This window comes from Solanum dulcamara, chromosome 5 (assembly GCF_947179165.1).
Source record: "Solanum dulcamara chromosome 5, daSolDulc1.2, whole genome shotgun sequence".
Taxonomy (NCBI): domain Eukaryota; kingdom Viridiplantae; phylum Streptophyta; class Magnoliopsida; order Solanales; family Solanaceae; genus Solanum; species Solanum dulcamara.
In genome coordinates, this window is record NC_077241.1 from 34,388,347 (window position 1) to 34,404,742 (window position 16,396).

The 16,396-nt window shown below is 36.0% G+C and overlaps 1 protein-coding gene across 1 annotated transcript; it reads left to right on the plus strand.

Annotated features, from left to right (window-relative positions):
• The first annotated feature begins 12,874 nt into the window (after positions 1–12,874).
• Positions 12,875–14,894, plus strand: LOC129890844 (uncharacterized). The gene is made up of 4 exons (XM_055966310.1): positions 12,875–13,191; positions 13,263–13,377; positions 13,458–13,578; positions 13,765–14,894. The coding sequence occupies exons 1-4, from the start codon at positions 13,094–13,096 to the stop codon at positions 14,577–14,579; spliced, it is 1,149 nt and encodes a 382-aa protein (XP_055822285.1). The 5' UTR covers positions 12,875–13,093; the 3' UTR covers positions 14,580–14,894.
• The last annotated feature ends 1,502 nt before the right edge of the window (positions 14,895–16,396 follow it).

Consider the following 16,396-nt stretch of genomic DNA (forward strand, 5'->3'; position numbering starts at 1 on the left):
AGTGAAAAACCATATGCAACTAAGTCATCATTTGAGACTCAATAAAATAGTCAAGTGAACCATCACCTAAAGACCAGAGTAGTAATCGTCTTAAGTACCTTCTAAATATCGTTAAGGATCCCATAGACTGGAGTTTCACGAATCGTAGACACATATTGAGACAAGGTTAATCATCTTACAGAATTGGATACGTTTGTTGTCGTAGAGACCTTAGGAATAGGAGCTGATGCATTCAATTATTATTCATCAGATAGGAGACTCGAGGGTAATAGTTCAACTACTTTAAGAATTCTAACATCAAGTAGTGAATAAAAGTCATGAGTCGTACTCGACGCTTATAACTAAAACTACCTCCACCTCATATCATATCATATACCATTTCATTTATACTTAATACATTCCGACAAGAAGAAGAAACAGACTTTACATATACTACTATTCATGATATAGGAGCCTTAAAGGCAATAATCAACTATTACAAGAGTCTTAACATCACAAGGTGAATAAAGTATATGAATTACACTTAGAGTTTTATGAGTGGAATTATCCCCACATTTCATATACAAATCATTCATAACTTATACCTGAGACATGCCAAAAGAAAAGAAGAATAGCTCTACATACCTGTTATGGGCTAATCACATCCAGACTCACTTCGTTACTCCTTTAACCTATTTAACACGAAAGTAATACTAAGGTTAGTGAATTTCGACCTTCCAACTCCTAAATCCACAACCAAGCACCCATAGGAATCAATTCCTTATTCACCTTTTTCGACTAGTCTCGACTAGTCTTTTAGTTCGTTAAGGAGTTAATGGAAATCGGGCAGCATCTCATTTATAACTTGCCCTATACAAACTTTCAATTTAACCCCCAAACCTTAGCAGCCAACCAACAAAAACAATCATCGTATCATATACAATTAAAATATGGCAACATTACGCAATACAAGCTTCCAACAACTCGCTTAAAACTACGATACCAAAATAGGGTTTTTAGTCGCTACTTCGTACAACCTTTAATCGTACGGAGCGAAGGGTCATGTGGATGAAAACAGAAGCAACCACATCTTATTTATACTATTTTGCATCCCTATAACACACAATAAAAGCACCTGCAAGCACATCACAACAACCACACACCCTACTCGACTTCGATTTAACTCTGACAACCTTAGTTTAGTTTGTTTCTAACATCAATCATCCTTTTCCAATTTTTATACTTCCAACTATATATAAGACGTGTAATACACTCCACAAACACACTATAAACTCCAAATTGAAAAAAACCCTTATCTTACCCAAAATTGGCCAAAGCTTGCCAAAATTTGCCTCGGAGTTCTCTAGTTGTGGCTGAAATTTCGTGTCTGCTTATTATCCTATTGATGCTGCTACAAACAGAAATTTACATTATTAAAACCCTCATAACATTTCCAAAACCTTACCAAAATGTGGGAGAAGATAACCAAGCCATACCTTGCTAAAACTTATCTCGGAAGTTCTCTTAATATGCTGAAATTTAGAGGACTATTTGTATCACTTCCTTGCTGCCCCAAAATAAAATTTTACATTATCAAACACCTCTATATCACTGTAGGATATCTTAAATAATTAATTCACGGAACGAAATCAGGCCTTACCTTGATAGCCTCTCAAACCCGTAAGTCTTTCTCTCTAGTGTCTAAGTTCTCTTTTTTTTTGTTCCTTGTTTTGAATAAAGAATGACTCTAAGGGTCATATAACATACAAATATATATTTCCTTAGGAGGTGACATGTGTCATCCCCTAAGGGTGATACGTATCAAGCCCTCATTAGGCCACCTAAATTATGTAACCACCCCTAGGCTGCCACGTGGCAGTGGGGTCTACCCTCTCCCCCCAAGCAGGCAGGTGGGTCACCTCCTTGCTTCAGTTGCTACCATGTGGCACTTCCTCCTGCTGCCATGTGGCACTCTCTCCTTACTGCCACGTGTCATCCTCTTCTCTCTCTCGTGAATTCATAATCTCGTCTTACCTTAAGAACTCGTGTAATCCTTGCTACACAAGCTTGGTATGTACTCAAGTACCTTAAGTATGTAGGACTTCTAAGTTAATAGTTTACGTAGGTAAGTCGAGTCCTACTACTCATTACTTGGCCTCCAACTCCTTCCGACTTCTCATGACCCTATTTCCAACCTTTCCTACTATGGGGTATCACATTCTCCCTTTATTAGAGTTGTTTGATAGTGTCATAGATTATACGGCTCACATGCTAACTTCTAAGAAGCTTAAGAGACATTCTGAGCTCAAGAGAGTGGGGTGTAACATCCTTCCCCCCTTTAGAATATTTGTCCTCAAATGTTAATTAGTCTTATGAGGTCTTACCTGGACTTTAGGAATTCTCTATACCAGTTGTCATCTATAGACCTCCTACTCGTTAACCCCATTGATTTAGGAGTTTAGATTACCTATAGACGTAGGGAACCCATACGAATATTTCTTCTCTATCTTTGTCTTATCACATGCTTTGATGGGAGTCACATCCTTAGTTCGCAACCTTCTAATTTGCCAACCCAAGATGGAGGTAAGTTGATCCTCGTAAGATAACTTCTCCATTATGTGGACCTCAATCACAGAGACTATTTTTGGAGGGTCGCTTATATATTTGCGGAATATTAATCCGTGAAAACAGAATATATTGCTTCAAATCAGATAGTAGGTTCAACTCATAGGTAACTTTGCCTATACTACAAATGATCTGATAAGGACCAATGTATCCTCTTCTTGCCAAATTTTTATTAAACCTTTCCTTGGTGACGCTTTCACAAATACTCATTCATCCACTTTAACTCGAAAGGTCGACGTCGACTATGTGCATATGACTTGTGTTAACTCTAGGCTATTAATAGTTTTTCCTGAATAAGCTTTACTTCGTCAATAGCTTATTGGATCCCCTCTGGGCCTATCCATTAGTCGAAGGGCAAAATATCGTACTAAGAATGACCTGTATGACCAATCCCTTCCGGAGTGATATCCAGTGGTTAGCTGTAAATTAAACTTCCCTGTCTACGATAATAGATGTGGGAACTCCGTAAAATCTTATTGTTTTCTTGCTACGTCATCTCGCATAACCCTCAACTGAATATGTCTTTCTAAATAGAAGGGGATGGGTTAATTTTGTCAGCCTATCTATCATAACCCGTATGAATTCATACTTCCTTGGAATGTGAGGTCAGCTTGTACTATAATCCATATTAACTGCTTTCCATTTCCGAGTTGGGGTTTTTATCTCTTGTAATAGGCTATCAAGCTTCTGATGCTCAATTTTGTTTAAGCTATTGTACAACTCCTCTTAATCCTACTTGTAACACTTTAGGCATGCTATCCTACGCTTTTACTCAGATCTTCTCTCGAGTTCTCTTACCACACATCATATTATAATCCTTACGCAACTGTGTGTAGGTACTTAGAGCAGTCCAGAAAATGCCTTAGCATCACTATACTAGTGTCTTACCTCCTTCAGTCGAGGTCAGGGCTCCACTATGGCTTTTATCCTTAATACTAATTATATCTTAATAGTTTTGCCTCGAACCATCTTACACTTTTCCTTAATAGATTCTAAATATGGCAATCACATTGCTATTACCAATTTTTTTATCAAGTAATCATTTGATCTTACTCTTAGTATACCAATGTTCGTAGGCTGCACAACATTCTTATGCAATTTGCACGAAGAGCATTCAATTTTAGTCATAGTCTTTCCTGCTCTTGGCTCAATCTACTCTACATGTGTCATTGTACTAACACGCGCTTACAGTCTCTTTTGTCATACTTGTTTCGCTTCCCTCACTTACTCTTAAGTTTTCTCATATTCTAATATAGGAGAGATTCTTTATCCCCTTCTCTTTTGCTACTTGTATATCATAATGTCAGTAGCCAGTAACTTTATTACCAACATCCTAACCTTTAGTCAAGTGTATCCCGGCTAACCCTTATAATATCTTTAAGTTTTCATTATGATTCTCTTGTCGTATTCATTCAATTTGCATGGACCCATCCTTTGATGTCATACTATTCAAGGTTCTTACTAATAATTCTCAACACTGTCTCCGGTATTATGGCTTCTATCCGTTCATTGCTGGCTTTTAGATCTTGTTAACTCGTGCCAGTATGGGATCTCACTTGAAGCCACTTCCCCTCTTTAGGGTGTACCCATAACTATCTGTTTGTGTTCTACCCTACGCCCTTATTTCAAATTTTCAAATGCGTATGATTCTTTTCCAACACATCTGTTATACTACATCATATCTATGCCTTCTTTTATATCATCCATACCTTTGGTTGCCCACGTACAACATCTTAACATAATCGTGAGGTGTTGATCTAGTCTAATTGTTAGTACTCGAGTCATGTATACACAATACTTCTTTATGCCTCATGAGCTTTCATTCTTGTCGTGCGCCTGATGCTCACTTTCTTAATAGCATATCGAGCTTGCCTCAATAATGGGTCTACCTTAACACCATGTTGTTGTACTACCCCTTTAAACTTATAACTATACATTCTCCTTTCGCTCCGTCCTCGTATTCAGTTACTTATGTCTATCTTGGGTGCCTCTGTTAGAACTTTCTTATTATTCCTCCATTTCATGTCCATTTTTGGTTGTGCGCAAGGAATTCCATATTACTCTTTATTTCCTTGCACTAGCTACCCTTTTCGTCATCATATAATCTTTATTCGAAACTTTCCTTACGGAACTTGATAAGTCTTCATTATTTGTTTCATAGCTCGCTTTTCCGTTTCACGCCTATCTTTATATTCCAATCACATGGACCACATCATACCTTTTAGTTACTTCCTTATTAAGATTTACTTATTCTCATAACGATCTTCATTATATTCGCATGGTATCCTTCTCGCATTCAGTCCCATAGCATAACAATGCTTGACCTTCTTCACGATTCTTACTATGGGTTACTTACCCTTCTTGGTTAGTCTTATCCTTAATGTCTCATAAGCTGTCTTATTAACACTTTATATCCATCACAATTTTTTTCCCTTGTACTCTTGTCTTAATCATACTGTTACTTCTTTTAATTATAACTCGTCATAGTTTATCCCTGTGTATCAATTTAGTCGGTGACTTAATATATTATTCTATCCAGATCTATCAGTCTTCTCTAAATCATCTTCTTTGAATCATAAGTCTTTTCCAACTTTGTCCTACCATACCAGTATCGATCTCCTAGTTTTTATTGCCATCAATTCAGCAATTAACTTATTTTTCAAGGTTAGTCATACTCGTAGTTTAATCAAATCTCATCATTTTTGTGGGCACGACCTTCCAAGATATACTACAGCCCTATATCTCATTTTGTTCTAATTTCTAGAAAATTTTGGGTAGAGTTTCCTCTGTATTTCTTACTACCTCAACACCTGCATGCAGAAAATGCCAACAATGCCTCACAGGGCCAACATATATATTCACATCATATCATATCGCAGCCACACAGGGTGCCCATAATTAACAATATGAAAATGGACTTACCTTGTATGTCCACTCGAACTGTACCTGTTGCACTTTCATGTATACTTTTCCTTTCACTTTTCAACTTTATATGCCAATCGCATTTCAACACCCTACCTAACATATCACTTTCGTGCCTTTACTTACCTGCGTGCTTTGTAACTTCAAATATCATCAGTTACTTTCTTCTATCGATGTTGTCCTCCTTCTAAAATCACAAGTTAGTATGAGAAATTTCACTCCCTATGACTCAGCTCTATCGCACGATCTTAGATCTGAAAGAAAGTAACATCCTAAATGTCTTTTAGCCTCCTGTCTATAGATATGATGCACAACATACCGATAGACAAGACTCTACTAGACACGATCTATAGACATTTCAAGGATGAACTGCTCTGATACCACTTCTGTCACGACCCAACCCCGTAGACCGTGATTGGAGTCCGACCTGGACCCCTGTATACATATCTATCAGCTATAGTCAAGTTTCATCATGTGTGATGTGATACTATACATAAAAACCCCAATGGGTCAAAAACTTTTCATATACCAGTAGCTTTTTTCACCTGTATCATAACAAGAAAGGGTATGCAAGCCGACAAGGCTGCCATAACACAAAAACATTTGCAATATATTGTATGAGCAAAACTGAACCAAAATTACAAACAACTCACATACACATGTCTACAGACCTCTAAGAGTATTAACTGTATCATATGGCGGGACAGGGCTCCCGTCGTACTCCTGAATAGACAAACATATATATCAAATGACCAATATCAAACGTTAGGCTTCGGAATAGTGGATCACTCCCAACATCGCTGAGTGGAAACCCTAAGCTGGCGGATCTCCAAAATGAACATCTATACCTACAGTCATGAAATGCAGCCCTCCGAAGAACGGGGGGTCAGTACGATATATGTACTGAGTATATAAAGCATAACATAACATAATTGAGATAACAACTGAAATAGGGATGCAGAAAATAAGTATGACAGTTAACAATTCACTATACCTACATTTTATGAACAGAGGGCATATATATCATCCTCACATATTACTCCCAGCACGCTGTGGGACTCGGTGTTACCATATTATCGTATACAGCATCATACCATCGTATATGACATCATTTCATATATTACAAGCACATCACTATATTTTTATATGTATGCCTATCTATCATATCCGGTCCTTTAGTGAGGGTCTCGGTGAAACAGTGGTGTACATATTGTACCGCACCCGACCCACTATGGGACTCGGTGCCATTATCACATAGTAAAATATACCGAGGAATATTTGGCCTGATCCATAATTTAAAATAATATCGAGGAACGTATGGTCCGATCCATATTTTAAAACAATGCCGAGGAATGTACGGCCCGATCTATATTTTAAAACAATGTCGAGGAACATATGGCCCGATCCATATTTTCCATCATATCATCATGTATATATCCGGCCTGGGATATGGTGACGAGCATCATCATATACGGCATCATCATATGCTTCACTTCATCGTATACGATATTTCATCCTCGTATACTTCATACATATATATAGCCGGCCCTGGACTCAGTGAACGAATAGTAAAGTTAGGCACAACCGTATTCTCGACCCCCTTATGGGACTCAGAGGAAGATGGGTTACAATGTGCACGAGTAGAGTAGTGAGAAACCATATGCAACTAAGTCATTATTTGAGACTCAATAAAAGAGTCAAGTGAACCGTCACCTGAAGACCAGAGTAGTAATCGTCTTAAGTACCTTCTAAATATCGTTAAGGATCACATCAACTGGAGTTTCAGGAATCGTAGACACGTATTGAGACAAGGTTAATCATCTTACAGAATTGGAGACGTTTGTCGTCGCAGAGACCTTAGGAATAGGAGCTGATGCATTCAATTATTATTCATCAGATAGGAGACTCGAGGGTAGTAGTTCAACTACTTGAAGAATTCTAACATCAAGTAGTGAATAAAAGTCATGAGTCGTACTCGGAGCTTATAACTGAAACTACCTCAACCTCATATTATATACCATTACATTTATACTTAACACATTCCGACAAGAAGAAGAAATAGGCTTTACATATACTACTATTCATGATATAGGAGCCTTAAAAGGCAATAACTCAACTATTACAAGAGTCTTAACATCACAAGGTGAATAAATTCTATGAATTACACTTGGAGTTTTATGAGTGGAATTATACCAATATTTCATATACAAATCATTCATAACTTATACCTAGGATATGCCAAAAGAAACGAAGAATAGCTCTACATACCTGTTATGGGCTAATCGCATCCAGACTCGCTTTGTTACTCCTTTAACCTATTTAACATGAAAGTAATACTAAGGTTAGTGACTTTCTACCTTCCAACTCCTAAATCCACAACCAAGAACCCATAGGAATCAATTCCTTATTCACCTTTTTCGACTAGTCTCGACTAGTCTTTTAGTTCGTTAAGGAGTTAATGGAAATCGGGCAGCATCTCCTCTATAACTTGCCCTATCCGAACTTTCAATTTAACCTCCAAACCTTAGAAGCCAACCAAGAAAAACAATCAGCAGATCATGTACAATTAAAATATGGCAACATTACGCAATACAATCTTCCAACAACTCGCTTAAAACTATGATACCAAAATAGGGTTTTTAGTCGCTACTTTGTACAACCTTTAACCGTACGGAAAGGAGGGTCGTGTGGCTAAAACCAGAAGCACCCACGTCTTATTTATACCATGTTCTATCCCGGAAACACACAATAAAAGCACCTGCAAGTGCAGCACAACAACCACAACACCCTACTCGACTTCGATTTAACTATGACGACTTTAGTTTAGTTTGTTTCTAACGTCAATCATCCTTGTGCAATTTTTATACTTCCAACCACATATAATACATGTAATACACTCCATAACTACACCATAAACTCCAAATTGAAAGAAAAACCCTTACCTTACCCGAAATTGGCCAAAGCTTACCAAAATTCACCTCGGAAGTTCTCTAGTTGCGGCTGAAATTTCGTGGCTACTTGTTACCCTATTGATGCTGCTCCAAAAAGAAATTTACATTATTAACACCCTCATAAAATTTCCAAATCCTTACCAAAATGTGGAAGAATAGAACCAAGCCATACCATGTTAAAACTTGTCTCGGAAGTTCTCTTAACATGCTAAAATATAGCGGACTGTTTGTATCACTTCCTTGCTACCCCAAAATAAAATTTTACGTTATCAAACACCGCTATATCACTGTAGGATACCTTAAATAGCTAATTCACGAAATGAAATCGGGCCTTACCTTGGTAGTCCCTCAAACCTGTAAGTCTCTCTCTAGTGTCTAAGTTCTCTTTTCTTTTTTTTGTTCCTTGTTTTGGATAAAGAATGACTCTAAGGGTCATATAACATACAAATATATGTTGACTTAGGAGGTGACATGTGTCATCCCCTAAGGGTGAACGTGTCAAGCCCTCATTGGGCCACCTCAATCATGCAACCACCCCTAGACTACCACGTGGTAGTGGGGTCCACCCCCTCCCCCCAAGCAGGCAGGTGGGTCACCTCCTTGCTTCAGTTGCTACCATGTGGCACTTCCTCCTGCTGCCATATGGCACTTTCTCCTTGCTGCCACGTGTCATCCTCTTCTCTCCCTCGTGGGTTCGTAATCTCATCTTACCATAAGAACACATGTAATCCTTGCTACGCAAGCTTGGTATGTACTCAAGTACCTTAAGTATGTAAGAGTTCTAAGTTAATAGCTTACGTAGGTAAGTCGAGTCCTACTACTCATTACTTGGCCTCCAACTCCTTCCGACTTCTCATGACCCTATTTCTAACCTTCCCTACTATGGGGTATCACATTCTCCCTTCCTTAGTTGTTTGATAGTGTCGTAGATTATTCGGCTCACATGATAACTTCTAAGAAGATTAAGAGATATTTAGAGCTCAAGAGAGTGGGGTGTAACATCATTCCCCCCTTTAGAATATTCGTCCTCGAATGTTAATTAATCTTATGAGGTTTTACCAGGACTTTGGGAATTCTCTATACCAGTTGTCATCTATAGGCCTCCTACTCGTCAACCCCATTGATTGAGGAGTTTAGATTACCTATAGATGTAGGAAACCCATACGGATATTTCTTCTCTATCTTTGTCTCATCACATGCTTTGATGGGAGCCACGTCCTTAGTTCGCAACCTCCTAATTTGCCAATTCAAGATGGCGATAGGTTTCTCCTCGTAGGATAACTTCTCTGTTATGTGGACCTCATCCACAGAGACTATTCTAGGAGGGTCACTTATATATTTGCGGAGCATTGATCCGTGAAAACTGAATGTATTACTTCAAATCAGATGGTAGGTCTAACTCATAGGTAACTTTGCCTATTCTACGAATGATATGATAAGGACAAAATACTAATTTTGATGGAGGGTATTTATTATAATTTTTTGATCTGAGACGTACAAGTGTTGTTGCATGTAAGATAGCATGACCCCAAACAGTAATCGGCAATTGTGTTTTCATTAGTAGAGGTCTTGCTGTCAATTGTAGACACTTAATAAATGACTCTACAATGCCATTTTGAGTATGAACATGAGCAACATGATGCTCAATTTTATCCCAATTGATAAACAATAATCATCAAAAGCTTGGAATGTAAATTTTCCAGCATTATTAAGGTGAATAACTTTAATTGGATAGTCTGAGAATTGTGCGCTTAATCTTTTTATTTGTGCTAATAACTTCGCAAATGCCAGGTTGTGAGATGATAAGAGGCACAAATGAGACCATCTAGATGATGCATCTATTAGGACCATAAAATATCTAAATAATTCACTGGGTGGATGAATAGATCCACATATATCCCCATGTATACGCTCTAAAAAGCTAGGAGATTCGTGCCGACCATCAGGGTTGATGGTATGGCAATTAATTTGCCTTGATAACAAGCAGCACATGAAAATTCATCATTCGTAAAAATCTTCAGGTTCTATAACGGATTTCCAATTGAATTTTCAAGAGTTCGTTTCATCATTATTGATCCAGGATGACCTATTCGATCATGTTATAGGAAAATTGTATTTAGATTAGTAAACTTCTGATTTATGATCAAATGTTCTTCAATTGCACTAATTTTTGCATAATATAGGTCAGACGATAAAGTTGGTCCAAAATATATTTCTGGCTTGAGACACACTTGGTTATACCAAGGTATTTAGTATTCATTTTATTTAGTTTCTCTACATGATATCCATTTCTACGGATATCTTTAAAACTTAACAAGTTTCTTGGAGATTTAGAAGAGAATAGTGAATTTTCTTTAACAATTTTTGTCCCCTTAAGTAGAAATATGTAGCTATTTCGGAGCCTTCAATAATTTTTGAATTACTAGAAATTGTTGTAATATTTTGCTTTTCTTCTAAGTAAGTAGGAAAAATATTTCTCATCTTTAAAAATGACATGAGTCGTTCCACTATCAATTATACAAATATCATTGTGATTGATCATTGATCCAAACAAAATTTGAGGTATATTCATATTTTTCTTCAAAAAAAAATAAAGTAAACATTATAATTAAAACATAGCTCATTATACAAATTTTATTTATTTACATGAATTAGAAAATTATAAACATATTACTTATTACAGACAAATAAAAAGAAAATTATTTAAATATTATCAGGCTTATCAATATTCATATTTTCTTTTGGAAAATTGAAGAAATCAGCTACATCCACATGCATAGGCTCAATATTATCTTCAGAGATAAAATTTGTTTCTGAATTATTCTCTGCCCTCTTCAAGGATATCTGATATAGCTGAACCAGATGTTTTGATGATCGGCAGGTCCGTGATCAGTGCCCCATACCTCCATATCTATGACATATACTTTCTAAATTTTTCTTTGGTATAGGTTCTTGCTTTTTGCTTTTTTTATACTGCTGATCATTTCTCGGTGTCAAGCGAGTATCATGATTATAATTTTTTTTTGACCAAGACTGGGCCATGACTTCTTTCTCGTTGGTTATAATTTGTCTGATTCACTTTAGGGAGTGGCAAAGAACCAACGACCACGACTATCATAATTTTTCATTAACATTTCGTTCTGGCATTCAGCAATATGAATGTGAAAAAGTAATTCAGAATATTTTTTAAAACTCTTTTCGCGATATTGCTACTGCAGGAGCATATTCGCGGGTGGAAATGTGGAGTATGTTTTTTTCAATTTTGTCTCGCTCAATGATTTCTTCTCCGCATAAATTTAATTGTGCTATAATTCTAAACAACACAGATTTATAGTTATATTTTTAAAATTCATTAATCCCAAATTGAGCCAATCATGACGTACTTGTGGAAGGATGACCAACTTCAGGTGGTCATATTTTTCTTTTAGATTCTTCCATAGTTTAAAAGAGTCTTTTAATGTGAGGTACTATAATTTTAGCCCTCGTCAAGATGGTGGCGGAGAAATATCATGGTTTTGGCACGGTCTTGACTAGATGTTATATTGTCATCTTTGCACACACCATCGATTCTAAGTGTATTTCGGCATCTATTGCCCATGATGAGTAGTCTTTTCCGGATATATCAAGAGCAACAAATTTAAGTTTAGAGATATTTGACATTTTAAGAAAATAAAATTTTTACCCTTTTGTTACCTTTTTAAAATAACTCATGGTGATGGAAGCTCGTACTAATAGCGTGTTATAAAATAAATTAACTTAGCAAAATAAAAAAAAAGACGAATATAGAAAGATAGAATGGAGAGTATTATCTATATTAATATCATAACATGTAGGCTATTTATATCCGAGGAAGAAAAGAGAGTTATAATCAAAAGCAAGTGGTAATATAATTGGGTAAGAAAAAGTAAGGGGACAAAATTAATGGATTGATAAAAACAAATGTACAGCCACTTGTATAACATTAATCTTATACATATCCATAGATCTCTCTTGTTGTTCACATCATATCCTTGCAACATATCTTTTTTTCTTTTAATTATTCTCCAAAACAGAAAGCCGGTTGAAAGTTAAACAATTATTTTAGAATGGGTAATACTTGAATTTGTTATAATTTATCTAATTTTAAATTATTTTAACCTAATCCATAAAAATTCGAGTAAATTGGGTGAGTCCTTTGTTTGTGGGCTCAGTTTGACACTCCCTGCGTCGAATTTTCCCCAACCCCACAGACAAAAGCTCATGAATGGTCAGGAAAGAGAGCAAAGGTGATAGAGACCCTTTAGGCCAGGGGAAGCAGGCATGTGTTTCAGTGGGGGACACACATCAAAGACTCTTCAGGAAAATGATTTAAAAAATAAAATGAATAAAAAACCTTCCCCCACAACCCCACTTGCTGAATTATTGAGTGAATGAGTGGAAAAAAACTGCAAATAATAAAGTGCTGACAACCCGTTTTGTTGTTGGGACTTGTAGATACTGTATAGCTGAAAGATGTAATCTGAAGGCATTTGGGAAGTCACGAGATTATTTAAAAGCTTAATCAAGTAGAAGAAGCATTTTTAGTTTTATATATTTATTGTAGCTTCTCCTTCTACTTCTTCCCCAGTTACTGAAACATGCCTAAACCTCCAAGAGCCTATGAATGTGTTAGGAAAGCTTGGCATAGTGATAGACACCAACCAATTAGAGGTTCCCTTATTCAAGAAATTTTCAGGTACTTATTTTCCTTTACAAGACCATTTTCTTTATCAAAAAAAAGTTTTTTATGACTGATTGATTTCACAGGATTGTGAATGAGGTTCACTGTTTAGCAACAAAGAAGAATACGGAATGGCAAGAGAAGCTTCCTATAGTTGTCTTCAGAACTGAGGAAATTATTTACTCCAAGGCCAATTCTGAGGTTTTGCTTTTCCCCTTCTCATTAACTTTAAACTTTTCCTGTTCGTTTATGAGTTAATGGTTTATATTTTGTTTGTTTAGGCTGAGTATATGGATCTTAAAACTCTTTGGGATAGATTGAATGATGCCGTTGACACTATAATTAGAAGAGATGACAATAATGAATCTAAATCTAGGGACCTCTTACAACCTTGCATTGAAGGTACCCTAAATCTTCCTTTCCTTTTTCACAATTTTTCCTTTCAGTTTTTAATATGACACGAAAATTCTGCTTTTCAACTTCTCTACTTGTCATCCTTCACAGTGTGACTTTTGATATAGTAGTAATTGTTTTGTTATGATTCTCCATAGTGGATGATTTGATTTAAACATCTTTTTGGCTGCGTAGCTGCTTTACATTTGGTCTCACCAAAGAGAACATCAATGAGCCGAAGGAACACTTGTCCAATATATTATCTAACTCCAGAGTCTAACTCAGTACCTACTGCAAATTCACATGACAGAAACATAGGAAATCCTTTTCCTAACATTCAATTTTTCTCCAAAGATGATAAATTCATCTCACCCACACTTAAAAATTCAAACCCTTCTGCCCCGGAAGCAAACAAAATGCTTCCTTTCTCAACTCTGAAATTTCCTTCATCTGTATCTATTGGCATACAAACTGTGCCAATGCAGACTGCCCGTGCCTGCCCTACTTCTTGTTCTATATATCCTTTGTATCATGGTTGTCAATCTGAACCTTCTGCTCCCAAATTTGGCTCTAGAAGTGATGCCAAATCAAATGCTCAGCTTATGGATGAGAACAAGAAGATTTCTCTAAGAAATACTCTGTCATGTAACTTAAACGCTTCGAGTGAAAATTATCGGACAGAATTTGAAGATGTTTCTGATAATCAGACTGTAATAGGGTGTGATTTATCGCTGCGTTTGGGTTCATTTTTGGTTCCCTGCACTAGAGTTGAGAACGCTTTACGTGAGGATGAAAAAGCTGGTGATATGTGCAAGTTGAATGATCTATCTCCACAGTTCAACAGAGGTTTATCATTCTTCTTGAAGGAAAATGCTGAGTTTGAATCATCTCCAATGAGTTCAAATGGTCAAAATTTGAATGTAGAGTCAGTTTTGGCGAAGAGAAAGCAGGGAGAGCATCAGCAAATTTATTTGCCAGTGAAGCTCCCATTTAACAAATTCAGGTCCTAAGTTATTAACTTAGGTTTCAGTATTTCTATTGACAAATTTGGAATAGGAAAGTTGAAATCTATGTCTTGTAGCCTCCTGGCTGTTGTTTTGCATTTCCTTTTGATGAGGTTTGTTTGCAACATTGTATTTTCCTAATTTTGTAGTGTTAATTAATAATCAATGAGTTCCACATCAGCAAATTTATTGGCCAGTGAAGCTCCCATTTAACAAATTCAGGTCCTAAGTTATTAACTTAGGTTTCAGTATTTCTCTTGACAAATTTGGAATAGGAAAGTTGAAATCTATGTCTTGTAGCCTCCTGGCTGTTGTTTTGCATTTCCTTTTGATGAGGTTTGTTTGCAACATTGTATTTTCCTAATTTTGTAGTGTTAATTAATAATCAATGAGTTCCACATCCATGTAGAAAAACCCAATTGCTACTTTCTTTGTCCATGAATCATGATGTATCTCCTTGCATAAACTCCACTTGACTTGTACATTCAAGAACCAAAGCCAAAATGGTCCCAAAATCCGACTACAGTATAAACTGGGAGCAGTAATTTTGTTTGGGGGGAGTCAGGATAAAGTGATTGATAGAGGCCTTGGTGCTTTATAAGCGAAGTGAATTGTCTTTTTCACAGAAGTCCTTCTTATGAAGTATTGATATTCAAATCCAGAGAGAATGATCAAGTGCTGCTTTCTTTGATTCTTCATTGAGGGATATATGTACTTTAATGAGAGGTAGGGACTGGGAGGAGGCATCTTCTTGCATAAACCCAACTGAGATGGTATATTCAAGATACATGAACAGAGCCAAATTGTCCCAGAAAAACTTAACTATACACTTTTGAAGTACTGAAAAAGTGATTAGTAAGGCATGAAGCTATGGATGGATTGGGACCTTGTTGCTTTCCAACTGAAGTGAAGGGTCATTTTACAAGATCTGGTCATTGAAATGGGGGATAAATGGACCCCCGTCTACTAGTATTTCCTTTTGCTTCAAGTAAAAAATATTTATCCGCAAACCAAAGATTGCAGTTTTGCACATGACCTGTTTTCTTTTTTTGTTCGGCCAAACACATATAATCCCTTTTAATTTGTCTCTAAATTTCATTTTGCCATTAACTCAACCTAGTTTCACTTTAAACCCTCAACTCCATTTTTATGGACCATTTAAACACTAAATTCTGACTAGACAAATTGTTGAGATTGAAGCATGCGAGAAATCCCTTTAAACGTTAATATTAGGCATTTTTATTGTTAACAATCTTTTTCCCTATTTATTTTCTCTATGTTTTTTTCAATCCCTATTTTTTCCTTCATCTACTTTACTTATTTATTTATTTTCTTCATCTACCTACTTTTTTTATTTAACTCTCTCTATGCTAAAGATACTATATTGTATTTTTAAAAATTTATATAATTCATTTCGTCTATATAAAATATAAAGTATCAGTTATATTTTATTGTATAAAAGACTTGGTAAAATGTTAAAATATTAAGTAAAGAGCAAGATTGAGAAAAACAATATCACATCAAAATTTAGCATTATAAATATCGGAATGATCAAATATTTTGTTGATGCCATATAAATTGAAAAGGATGGATATATTCATAGTAACATAAACTCAATGTTTATATTAACTTGTGTCACTAATCGATCGCAACAATAAATTTTGTAATTATATGAATATAGTTATTTAATATTTTCTTATATTTCTTAAAGATGATAAATTGATACAATAAATGTAAATGCAAATTAAGAGCCTGTGTTGACATTGATGTTGGATGTCAAAATCATTTATTTTGAGAAAAAAATACCTATTTTTTTGGCAAAA

Excerpts from the sequence above, each read along its gene's own strand:
- LOC129890844 (XM_055966310.1), top strand. The coding sequence starts at position 13,094 with ATGCCTAAACCTCCAAGAGCCTATGAATGTGTTAGGAAAGCTTGGCAT. Across the intron at positions 13,192-13,262 it reads CTTATTCAAGAAATTTTCAG|GATTGTGAATGAGGTTCACT; the intron begins GTACTTATTTTC and ends TTGATTTCACAG. Across the intron at positions 13,378-13,457 it reads ACTCCAAGGCCAATTCTGAG|GCTGAGTATATGGATCTTAA; the intron begins GTTTTGCTTTTC and ends TTGTTTGTTTAG.